General features: G+C 40.2%; 1 protein-coding gene across 2 annotated transcripts in view; it reads right to left on the bottom strand.

The window, feature by feature from the left end:
• The window catches only part of PPM1E (protein phosphatase, Mg2+/Mn2+ dependent 1E), a 33,839-nt gene that overhangs the window by 19,829 nt on the left and 697 nt on the right, over positions 1-13,313 (bottom strand). The window contains exon 2 of one of the 2 annotated variants that reach the window (XM_032280679.1): positions 2,368-2,567. The exons of the other annotated variant lie outside the window; for it this stretch is intronic. Within the exon in view, the coding sequence (XP_032136570.1) occupies positions 2,368-2,433 (66 nt within the window). The 5' untranslated portion in view covers positions 2,434-2,567. The remainder of the gene's footprint in view (positions 1-2,367; positions 2,568-13,313) is intronic. 2 annotated transcript variants of the gene reach the window in all.

Below are 13,313 nucleotides of genomic sequence, written 5' to 3'. Positions count from 1 at the left end.
AAAAAAAAAAAAAAAAAAAAAAAAAAAAAAAAAAAAAAAGGAATAACCCTGACAGGTAGAATTTCTATCTCTGCTAAAGCAGTACTCATTTTTAAACAACTCAAAATAGCACCAGAAGCAACAAAAGGAAGAATATTTTTTTATTTCTTTAAAAAATAAAAAAAGTATAGCTTCTTTTTAAAAGAACTAAAAACATTCACTGATGTTTTCCCTATTATAATAACGTGTGATAATTTAGACTAATGACAAAGGAAATATCACCAATAATTCCACCATCCACAGATAATCAGTCTTCTCTCTCTATATATATATATCCATATCTAGATCTATATATACATATATATATGTAAATGAAATTAGGATCAGAATGCATAACATTTTATATCCTACTTTTTGTCATTTTTATTATTGGCATTTCCTCATCTCATTAAGATGTATTTGAAGATATTATTTTAAATGGCTTAAAATACGCATCTTATATGAACATATCACAGTTATCATTCCCTTTCGTGATTTAGATCATTTTCAATTTATTATAAATAATGTTGTAAAAAAAATTTATGTCAAACAAAACATGTCTAAGGCTTTTCTGCATTTCTGTTTTCTTATAATAAAGAATTAAAACTGAAATGACCAGATCAAAGAGTGTGAAAATTTATTAGGTTCTAAACATGTGTTCCCATATTACTCTCAAAGTGTGTTTCATTATAGCAAGGTGCTTCTTTCTGAGTTAAGACCTTGGGCTGATTTTTAAATTAAGAGGCAAAATAAAAACCAACCAAGTCAACAAACAACAATAATGTCCACAAATATGAGTATAATCTTCAAGTAGGTATAGTGACATAAGGATTATCTCACAATCCTTCTGTGTTATATTTGCATGGCCATGGTACTGGAAACCAAGACATCAGCTGACCTATCATAACATATAACATAAGCACCAGTTACCAACCTGCCATCATTGCTGATTTGACCTTGACAGTCAACTAAAATTTAAATTTTGCTGCCAAATAGAGGAAATACTGTGCTTTGTATAAATTACTACATTGTAATTTTTAAGTTTTGGACTTGAGGTAAGAAAAGAGGCAAGTGACAGGCAAAGGAAACAAACCTACTTCTGTTTGTAGTAACGTAATACATTTAATAGAAAAAGAAAAGAAAGATAACAAGAAAATAGTTATTAAGCTGCCAAGCCTCATATGGATCCAGTTTGTCAGACACAGAGATTCATGAAATATAATTCCAGCTACTTTCCTATCTCAGAGACCAAAATTTTAAAAAGAAAATCACATGAATTAAAAAAACTGCATCAGCCTTAAATTTTCCTTTTATGTTTGTGTTGCTTCAGCATCACAGTAATATGAGAACTTAATACCCCATTTGATTATGCTATAGAAATAGCTGCTGCTGCTATTGTTGTTACAAAACAGCTTTATTGAGATAATTTTTTTTTTTTTTTTTTTTTTTTTTTTTTTTGAGACGGAGTTTCACTCACGTTACCCAGGCTGGAGTGCAATGGCGCGATCTCGGCTCACCGCAACCTCCACCTCCCGGGTTCAGGCAATTCTCCTGCCTCAGCCTCCTGAGTAGCTGGGATTACAGGCACGCGCCACCATGCCCGGCTAATTTTTGTATTTTTAGTAGAGATGGGGTTTCACCATGTTGACCAGGATGGTCTTGATCTCTTGACCTAGTGATCCACCCGCCTCGGCCTCCCAAAGTGCTGGGATTACAGGCGTGAGCCACCGCGCCCGGCCCAAATTTTTTAAATAGTATTTTCTTTTTTCTTTTTTTTTAAGACGGGGTTTCACCACGTTGGTCATCCGCCCGCCTTGGCCTCCAAAGTGCTTGGATTACAGGTGTGAGCCACCGCGCCCGGCCTTCTTTTTTCTTTTTTAAGAGATAGTCTCACTATGTCTGTCACCCAGGCTGGTCTCAAACTCCTGGTCTCAAGCAATCCTGCTGCATCTGCCTCCCATAGTGCTGGATTACAGGCGTGATCTACCGTGCCCAACCTAATTATTTTCTTTTTTGCTTATATGTTTATAGAATAGCTCTGGAAGGTGATACAAAAGACTGACTTCCTTGCCTTCATGGAAGGGAACTGAGTATCTCTGGGAGAGAAGGATAAGAAAGACATTTTTATTTTCCCAATTTTGAACCATGTGAATGCATTACCTATTCAAAGAACATAAAATAGCTCCCTTTCTGTTGCAAGTTTGTGCCACTTTGCATTTGGCCCTACTCTAATCCACCAGAGATACAATTAGAAATATATCAGAAATTCTCCTTTTCTAACAGAACCATGAAGGTGTTTGTTTTGTTTTGTTTTTAAAATCTCACTGACTCTCCAGAAGTGCCCTTTACCTCTAGGTTGAAGAGCATATTAAAGTCAGGAATGCAGACATGTTTGTCCTCCATTTTCCTGCGCATGTTTTTGATGGCATGGATTGATGTCTCATAATAAAGCTGGGGTCTCCTGCGGAGGGGGAAGTCTTTCACCCAGCTGCAGCAAATCTCGTGTAGTTTACTGAAGACAGAACGGGCCAATTTCACTGTCTCAATCTCTGTGAAAGAAACACAGAAACCCCCAATGAAGAGCCTTGTAAAACTGCTTTTCACTTCTCTGCTTGGTAAAGACAGAAGTAGGTCACCTTAATCAAGTTCCTCCTTAATAGAAGAAATTCATCCTTCTCAAGAAAAATGAAATGTTGCTTCGAAGAGAGAAAATCATAACCTATCTAGTAGAAAATCATCAGCCTGCAGCTGCCACTGAATATTCTTGTTATGAGGAGAAAACCTTTGGCCAGGGCTGGACCTATTCCTGGCTTGACTTCCAGCCGAAGAAGTGCTCTTGCCACACTGTTCCCTAGTTCCCAGCACCAGTTTCTTTTTGGTTGTCTGCTATGGTTATCACCTGGAGAGCCATGCTTAGAAAAATAAGTAGTGATTAACGCTGCTTCCATAGTCCAATTAGCTGGACATACACAGTGTTCATTGGGATATGGAAGGCCTATGAAAACAGCTCACAAACTACAGAAATAAGAAGGGTTTACCTTGCTTACCATTTGTCTTCATTCTCTTTCTTCCTGACTTCTTCCTTTATATCCGATACCCTTTTTTCTCCTATAAATGATCATCATTTGTAACTTAATTATGTATTTGTGTGTGTGCGCGTGTGTATTTTTTTTTTTAAATTAAGACAGAGTTTCAGGCCGGGCGCGGTGGCTCAAGCCTGTAATCCCAGCACTTTGGGAGGCCGAGGCAGGTGGATCACGAGGTCAAGAGATCGAGACCATCCTGGTCAACATGGTGAAACCCCGTCTCTACTAAAAATACAAAAAATTAGCCGGGCATGGTGGTGGGTGCCTGTAATCCCAGCTACTCAGGAGGCTGAGGCAGGAGAATCGCCTGAACCCAGGAGGCGGAGGTTGCGGTGAGCCGAGATCGCGCCGTTGCACTCCAGCCGGGGTAACATGAGTGAAACTCCGTCTCAAAAAAAAAAAAAAAAAAAAAAGACAGAGTTTCACTCTTGTTGCCCAGGCTGGAGTGCAATAGTGTGATCTTGGCTCACTGCAACCTCTGCCTCCTGGGTTCAAGTGATTCTCCTGCCTCAGCCTCCTGAGTAGCTGGATCACAGGTACCTGCCACTACGCCCGGCTAATTTTTTGTATTTTTAGTAGAGACGGAGTTTCACCATGTTGGCCAGGCTGGTCTCGAATTCCTGACCTCAGGTGATCCACCCATCTTGGCATCCCAAAGTGCTGGGATTACAGGCATGAGCCACCATGCTCAGCCTGTCTTTTCTGTTTAATGTATTTGCTTATTAAAGTTTTAGGCAATAGTTTAAATAGTTTAGCCAATAGGTTAGCAAATGAGTTAAAACTTTTATATTACTCTAAGGAAAAAGGTACCTAAACTCTTGTCTATTCGTGTGACCTTAGATAGAAAAAGGGAGAGAGCAATCAGAGAAGCAATACCAACACAACTCCTGAACCTAAGCCTACTGCTTCACCTGTGTCCACTACTTCATCTATTGGCTAGAATTGGCAAGCTGACTTCTGAGGCAGACATGTACCCTCAGTAGATGGACAGATGTGTAAGCCTTTTAAGCCAACACTGAATGGTACTGAAGAGATTGTATTTCCTATCATTGAACCCTCCATTCAAGGTGTCCTCCACTTAGGCTGAGCTACTGAAATACCAAAGAGAGATTAGGTTTTCTCAGGCCAGTATTTTAGAAATTTCTCCTACATCTCAGGTAAAAAAAAAAAAAAAAAAAAAAAAAAAAAAGAAAAATTGAACTTAAATTTTCTTTTTACTTAACTAAATCAGATATAGCTTGACAGCCTGAGAAAATAAGTGCCAGATGGCAATGGCTACACAGGCCTCCTCCAATCTAGAAAACAAATCCCAAAGAAGAGAGAGACTATATGTTGTAGAACAGCCCGGGACGTGGACTCCCAACTTCTCAGTCCTGTCTTTGCCTTAATCTGTGACTACATTTACCTCTTTCCTTATTCAAAATTATTTTTAAAATGACTATATTCAAAAAGTTGACCTGAAGTTTTTCCTCATTTCCTTTTTTTCCTCATTAGCATAGCATAGGGTGGTAAATCCCATACCGTGGCTTTGTCTCCTTTAATTTTCTTTTCCCCACAAAACAGAAGTCTTGCTCTGTCACCCAGACTGGAGCGCAGTGGCGTAATCTCGGCTCACTGCAATCCCACCTCCCAGGTTCAAGCAATTCTCCTGCCTCAGCCTCCCAAGTAGCTGGGATTATAGGCGCCTGCCACCACGCCCAGCTGATTTTTTGTACTTTTTGTAGAGACAGGGTTTCACCATGTTGGCCAGGCTGGTTTCGAACTGGCTGGTCTTGAACTCCTGATCTTGTGATCCGCCTGCCTCAGCCTCCCAAAGTGCTGGGATTACAGGCATGAGCCACCGTGCCTGGCCAATTTATTTTTATTTATTTTTATTTTTTTAATAAGAGGGTCTCTCTCTGTTGCCCAGGCTGGTGTGGAGTGATGCAATCACAGCTCACTGCGGCCTAAAATTCCTGGGGTCAAGTAATCATTCTGTTTTAGCCTCTCAAGTAGCTGAGATCACAGGTACATGCCACCACCCATGGCTAATCAAAAGAAAATATTTTTTTCCTGACGAATCTGCAAGGAAAAAGAAAAATAGATATAAAAAAAAAGAATTTTTTTTTTTTGTAGATATGGGGTCTCACTATATTGCTCAGGCTCATCTCAAACTCCTGGCCTCAAGTGATCCTCCCACCTCAGCCTCCCAAAGTACTGGGATTACAGGCATGAGCTACTATGCCTATCCCCACTGTTAGCATTTTTATATAACTGAAAATCAAGGGTAAATTTAAAAGAGAAAAGACCAAGAGCAAAAACGCCTATGGAGGTATATACAAGAAGAAAATTAAGGCCAACAGACAATCCAACATTTTGATTGTTTTGAGCAACTTCAATTTTCATTTAAGCACTAGCTGCCAGACACTATTTCTTCCAGCCAGCAATTACCTGCTTGTACCACTGCAACCTATCTTGTCTCTGCAGCAGTACAAGCCTCCAAATGCAGACCCTGGGATGGACGTGTCCTCATCTGACACAGCCATAACAGAAGACTACTAAACAATCAAGTGAATTCAGAAACTTTCAGGGAGAGTGGGGTAGGGTGAAACAACATATTAACTATCAGGATAGTTACCAAATAATAATATAAACTATTATACCATTCTTTGGTTTTTATATAACTCTTATTATATAGATCTGCATTGTCCAGTACAGTAGCTATTAACTACATGTGGTTATTTAAATCAATCAGTAGGGTGCATTTAAATTAATCAGTGGGCTGTGCCTGCAGCCCCAGCTACTTAGGAGGCTGAAATGGGAGGATTGCTTGAGCTCAGGAGTTTGAGGCTGTAGTATGATATGACTGTGCCTGTGAATAGTCACCACTGCACTCCAGCCTGGCCAACATAGCAAGACCCCCCATCTAAAAAAGTAAGTTAAAATTAAATAAAATTTAAAATCAGTTTTTTGGTCATATTAGTTATATTTCTTTTTCTTTTTCTTTGAGACAGTCTTACTCTCTTGCCCAGGATGGAGTGCAGTGGCACAATCTCGGCTCACTGCAACTTCCACTGCTCAGGTTCAAGTGATCCCCCTGCCTCAGCCTCCTAGGTAGCTGGGACTACAGGCACGTACCACCACAACAGGCTAATTTACATATATATATATATTGCCCTGGAAAATTAAAACAATTCAATATATTTTTTATTTTTTAATTTATTATTATTTTTTGAGACGGAATTTCACTCTTGTTACCCAGGCTGGAGTGCAGTAGTGCAATCTGGGCTTACTGCAACCTCCATCTCCTGGGTTCAAGTGATTCTCCAGCCTCAGCCTCCAGAGTAGCTGGGATTACAGGCGCCCGCCACCATGCCTGGCTATTTTTTTCCATTTTTAGTAGAGATGAGATTTCACCGTGTTGACCAGGCTGGTCTTGAACTCCTGACCTCAGGCAATCCTCCCACCACGGCCTTCAAAAGTGCTGGAATTACAGGCATGCGCCACTGCGCCCGGCCATTTTTTTTTTTTTTGTATTTTAGCAGAGACGGGGTTTTTCACCATGTTGGCCAGGATGGTCTCAATCTCTTGACCTCATCATGATCCACCCGCCTCAGCCTCTCAAAGTGTTGGGATTACAGGCGTGAGCCACTGTGCCTGGCCAGATTAGCTATATTTCAGTTGCTCAATAACCACATGTGGCTAGTGGCTACCACATTCGGCAACACAGATAGGGAGCATTTCCATCACTGCACTGTCTATTGGACAGAGCTGGTACAGACAGATTAAATTGGTTAGAGGAAGTAATACCAGTTTCCACTAACATTTGGTAAATCATTAGATCTGTTCATACCACTCCCAGTTGCCCCTTCCCATGTGTTCCCATTATACTTTGTTCATACTGTTTATTAAAGCTCTTAACCACTTTTGGCAATAATAGAAAACATTTGTTAGGCTGGGCACGGTGGCTCATGCCTGTAATCCCAGCACTTTCGGAGGCCGAGGTGGGTAGATCACAAAGTTAGGAGTTCAAGACCAGCCTGACCAACATGGTGAAACCTCATCTCTAAAAAAAAAAAAAAACTAAAAAAGAAAAATGTATTGAGTATTTGCTACATTCTGTGCCTCTAGAATATTTCACAAATAGGCAAAATCATTCTTAATCCTAGGTCTGTCTGACTCCAAAGTCCATGTTCTTCATCTCCAAATTGGACTGCAGATAGAGACTGTTTTTTTTTTTTTTTTTGAGACGGAGTTTCGCTCTTGTTACCCAGTCTGGAGTGCAATGGCACGATCTCGGCTCACCGCAACCTCCGCCTCCCGGGTTCAGGCAATTCTCCTGCCGCAGCCTCCTGAGTCGCTGGGATTACAGGCACGCGCCACCATGCCCAGCTAATTTTTTGTATTTTTAGTAGAGACGGGGTTTCACCATGCTGACCAGGATGGTCTCGATCTCTTGACCTCGTGATCCACCCGCCTCGGCCTCCCACAGTGCTGGGATTACAGGCTTGAGCCACCACGCCCGGCCTTAGAGACTGTTTTAATTGCCCTTGACAAGCCATTGCGTAGTACCTAGCAGATAGCAAGGCCTCATTACATGCTTGTTGAAAAATAAATATGAAAACTGTTATATAAATTAAATAACCATTAAAATATTAAATATGCAGAGAATCCTTATGTTGCTCGATAGAGTTTTAATATAAATCCCTCATATTTCTTAATTTATTCCTGGTTATTTATTTGCTATTTTGAATCAGATTTTGTTTTGTTGTAATTATTTTTTTCTTATTTTTTTTTTTTTTTTTTGAGATGGAGTCTTGCTCTGTAGCCCAAATTGGAGTGCAGTGGTGCAATCTTGTTTCACTGAAACCTCCACCTCCCAGGTTCAAGGGATTCTCATACCTCAGCCTCCCAAGTAGCTGGGATTACAAGGGCATACCACTACATCTGGCTAATTTTTGTATTTTTAGTAGAGACAGAATTTCGCCATTTTGGCCAGATTGGTCTTGAACTCCTGACCTCAAGGGATCCACCCGCCTTGGCCTTTCAAAGTGCTGAGATTACAGGCATAGGCCACCAGTTAATTGTTTTTTAAAACTAGCAAACATTGCTCTTTCTTCCAGTAACATTTCCTTCTTTCTCTCTGAGACCTTGTGATTCAGGTTTAGCCAGGTAGAGAATCCCACTCCTTTGGCCACAGTGATTAGGTTCAGGAATGGGAAACCATCCAAGTTGGGCCAATTAGAGTAAATCCTGTGGCTTATGTAATAACAGCTGAGAAAATCTACTCTTGTTTTCCTGCCCAACTTGAATGTGGACAGATGAAGACCTGGGTTCCTAGCAAGTCATACTGCTACCTCATGGAGTGTGAAAATGAAATCAAAATGAAAGAAAGTACAGCTGAGAGTTGGAGGAATGCCAGATCCTGTTGAGCTCGTTTGAAGCCTTGAATCTACTCGTGTATCCCTTATTCTGGAAGACAGTCCATACATTCTGTTTTGCTGAAGATAACTGAAGCTGTGTTTGTAGTCATGTACAATTGACAAATTCTAGAATATACATTAAGCATAACCTTGACATCCAAGATATATCCATCTAGGCCTACTTTACAAAGAATATTTTAGAAATTAGGAATATTAAGTTTTATCAGATGTTTCTTTTGGCATCTTTAGAGATTATTTTTCTTTTGCCCTATTAATAGATAAGTTCTGCTACATACTTCCCAATATTTTGTTCTTGATGTTTTTTATTCACTGTTGTTTCCCCAGTATAATAAACATCTATAGTAGGTCCTCAATAAAACATTCACTGAATGAATTAACTGCTGTACTCAATATTCAAATATTTTACTTAAGATGTTTGTTTGTTTGTTTTTTGAGATGGAGTCTTGCTCTGTTGCCCAGGCTGCAGTGCAATGGTATGATCTCAGCTCACTGCAACCTCTGCCTCCTGGGTTCAAGCAATTCTCCTGCCACAGCCTCTTGAGTAGCTGGAATTACAGGCGCCCGCCACCACGCCCAGCAAATTTTTGTATTTTTAGTTGAGATGGGGTTTTACCATGTTGGCCAGACTGGTCTGGAACTCCTGATTTCAGGTGATCTGCCCACCTTGGCCACCCAAAGTGCTGGGATTAACAGGCGTGATCCACCACACCCGGCCTACTTAAATTTTTTTATGTTGATCGCTAAGACTGGTCTCTCATTTCCTTTTTTAGTCTTGGGTAGATTTTGGTATCAGTGTTATGTTATGCAAATTTTCCTTCTTTTTCCGTGCAACTGGAGCATTCATTTTAAAAAGGATTGGGACCAGGCACAGTGGCTCATGCCTGTAATCCTCTGGGAGGCACAGGTTGGGTGGATCACTTGAGGTCAGGAGTTCGAGATTAGCCTGGCCAACATAACAAAACCTGTCTCTACTAAAAATACAAAAATTACCTGGGTGTGGTGGTGCACACCTGTAATCCCAGCTACTCAGGAGGCCTAGGCAAAAGAATTGCTTGAACCCGGGAGACAGAGGCTGCAGTAAGCCCAGATCGTGCCACTGCACTCCAGTGTAGGTGACAGAGAAAGATTCTATTTCAAAAAATAACAAATATATAATTAAAAAAAATAAAAAGCATTCGAATTATCTACCTTTCTTTGATCACCTGAAAATGTTCACATGGAGTCACCGCCTCCATGGCCTTTTGGGGGACAGTTCCTGGATAATTTTCTCAACCTCTTTCTTTTTTGTTAATTAATTTATTTTTTCTAGAAAACATCCAGGTTTTCAAATTTACTTACAAAAACTTTTTATCATTCTTTAATTTCCTCTGTATTAGTGATCATTTTCCCTTCTTGTTTTTAATTTTTACAGTAGGCTAGGCTTAGAGGCTCATGACTGTAAACCCAGCACTTTAGGAGGCCAAGGCAGGAGGATCACTTGAGCCCAGGAGTTCAAGACCAGCCTGGGTAACGTGACAAGACCCTGTCTCTACAAAAAATACAAAAATTAGCCGAGCATGGTGGTGCATGCCTGTAGTCCCAGCTACTCATGAGGCTGAGTTGCGAGGATTGTTTGAGCCTGGGAGGTAGAGGCTTCAGTGAGCTGTGATCATGCCACAAGCCCTCCTGGGTAACAGAGTGACACCCTCTTTCTCAAAATAATAATTATAATAATTTTTAAACTGTGACATTTCAAATTGTTTTTTTGGGTTGTTGTTTTTATCACTGTTTGAGACAGGGTTTCACTCTGTTGCCCAGGCTGTAACACATAGCTCACTGTAACCTTAAACTCCTGGGCTCAAGTGATTCTCCTACCTCAGCCTACCAAGTAGCTGAGACTACAGGGGTGCATGCCACCATGCCCAGCTAATTTTTAAATTTTTTGTAGAAATAGTGTCTCACTATATTGCCCAGGCTGGTTCTCAAACTCCTGGCCTAAAGTGATTCTCCTGCCTTGGCCTCCCAAAGCACTGGCATTACAGGCATGAGCCATCACACTTAGCCCTCAAATTGGTTTTAGGTTATCTGGACAAAAGCTGTATCTATCAAACTAAATTTGTACCAAGTGAGATATCCAAGGTCACTTAGCAAACATTCTGTTAAGGATAATGTAAACATGAAAATAACTTTAAGGATTTTTTAAGTCTGTTTTTGGAAACAACCAAGAGGAAAGACAAAAGGCACTTCAGTGAGGACTTTAAGGTAGTGACAGCAGGCCTTATTCAGCACGCTCATTTCCTGCTTTGATGTATGGATAAACACAATATGCCCCATAGAGATTCTCTGTGGTGCAGATCACACTGAGTGATTTTGGTTAAATAAAGGATTTCTAAATAGTTTAGAATAATAGTAGATCAGTCTGAATCACAGCAGTCGAATGGAGAGATTACTAGGTAATCTTTTGAAAAAATAAAAAATCAGAATAACCAATTATGTCCACCAAAAGAAAACCTTTCATTTCACTTTTGCTATCTTATAGGGATCAAAAAGATTCTTCCAAAGTAGGCATGTAGGGCAACACTCTAATCTTTCTAGATTAAGTATTCTCCTTCTGCAGGGAGTAGTGTAAGACATCAGTATATAAATACTTGCTGCTTGAAATGGAAAAATAAAAAAAGGATGCAAAAAAGTGAAAACTGTCCAAAGTAGCAGTCCACCCCCTCACAGCTGTAAATTACTCAGCAGTCATTAATGTCACTGTTCTGAGCTGGAGCTGAATCAGCTGTTACCCTGGCTGGAGTGAAGCAGAATTTAATCTATCTTTTCATTATAAGGCTTTTACTCCATGCATCAGTAGCAGAGGAAAGACCAGTACTTTTTAGCAAGAATTCTATCCAACTTGACTCTGGAACAATTTGATTCTAGGTGAATCAGTTACTCTCAGTAAAAACAAGAAAAGTAATACCTTCCTTGCCAATTTTCTGTCACAAACAATCTACAGAAATAAAGGAAGAACAGAAATGTTTACTTTTATAGCTGCCTCACATTCTCTGGAATCCAGCTACTCAAATTCATTAATATATGCTTTGCTCCATATATACCATGTTTAAAGGCCAATGCTTTAAATAGAACAAACTGTATGGAATGTTAAAATTTCTTAATTTTTGAGTAGTAATTCTCTAATTTTTTTATTTTTATGAGACAGAGTCTTTTATTTATTTATTTATTTTTAATTTTTTTCACCATGTTGGTCAGGCTGGTCTTGAACTCCCAACCTCAAGTGATCCGCCTGCCTTGGCCTCCAAAGTGCTTGGATTACAGGTGTGAGCCACCATGCCCGGCCCATGAGACAGAGTCTTGCTCTGTTGCCCAGGCTGGAGTGCAGCTACGCTATCTTGGCTCATTACAACCTCTGCCTTCCAGGTTCAAGCGATTCTCCTTTCTCAGCCTACCAAGGAGCTAGGATTACAGGCACACACCACCATGCCCAGCTAATTTTTGTATTTTTAGTAGAGATGGGGTTTCACCATGCTGATCAAGCTGTTCTCAAACTCCTGACCTTATGATCTGCCCGCCTCAGCCTCCCAAAGTGCTGGGAATACAGGTGTGAGCCACTGTGCCCAGCCATAATTCTCTAATTTTTATAAAAATATTTTCTTTAGATCCTGTCAAATACATATAAGCCTAAGATAACAAACATAACTTATTTAAGAAATAGAGCCTCATAATTTCCCTGGAAAAGAAATGTACAATGATCTATGCAATTAAATAACATTTGCATATTTATCATAAAGAGCTCTATTTACTGGTAGATATAATTTTTTTTTTTGAGATAGAGTCTTGCTCTGTTGCCCAGCTGGAGTGCAGTGGCATGATCTCTGCTCACTGCAACCTCTGCAGCCTGGGTTCAAGCGATTCTCCTGCCTCAGCCTCCTAAGTAGCTGGGACTACAGGCGTGCGCCACCACGCCTGGCTAATTTTTTTGTATTTTAGTAGGTGAAACCCTGTGGATAGTCTCGATCTCCTAACCTTGTGATCCGTCCATCTTGGCCTCCCAAAGTGCTGAGAGTACAGGCATAAACCACTGTGCCCGGCCAATATAAAATTTAATATAATTAGTGAGAAGTTGTGTTGCAACTTATTTAATATTTCTATCTTTTAACTTGGACTTTTTTTTTTTTTCTTTTTTTTTTTGAGACAGAATCTTGCTCTGTTATCTAGGCTGGAGTACAGTGGTGTGATCTCGGCTCACTGCAACCTCTGCCCCTCTGGGTTCAACCAATTCTCCTGCCTCAGCCTCCCAAACAGCTGAGACCACAGGTATGCACCACCATGCCTAGCTGATTTTTGTATTTTTTTTTTTTTTAGTAGAGATGGGGTTTCACCAGGGTGGCCAGGCTGGTCTCAAACTCCTGACCTCGGGTGATCTGCCCACCTCGGCCTCTCAAAGTGCTGGGATTATAGGCGTGAGCCACTGTGCCTAGCCTAACTTGGATTTTTAAAGGTAACCTAAACATTTCAAGTAGGTTTTGCTCAAATTCTCCCTCCCTCACTCACTCATCTTTTTTGTTGTTATCTTCACATTCCTCACTTTAATCTTCCCATTCATCTAGATATCACTTATGAAAATCTCCTGTTGCTCCAGTTACATTCTATATACTACTCTACCTTTTTCAAAATACACTTGTATTTTTCTCCTCTCCCTACCTTCTATTGTTTTGGAAAAAAATAGCAATTTTTTTCTCCTGCTACCACTATATAAATAACCAGCAAGTAAATGTAATTAGATTAAGTATCTTGCAGGTAT

This window comes from Sapajus apella, unplaced genomic scaffold (assembly GCF_009761245.1).
Source record: "Sapajus apella isolate SASKATOON/1434 unplaced genomic scaffold, GSC_monkey_1.0 scaffold12, whole genome shotgun sequence".
NCBI classification, from domain to species: Eukaryota; Metazoa; Chordata; class Mammalia; order Primates; family Cebidae; genus Sapajus; species Sapajus apella.
Note: the sequence above shows the minus strand (reverse complement) of the source record. Positions and strands in the feature narration are given on the sequence as shown.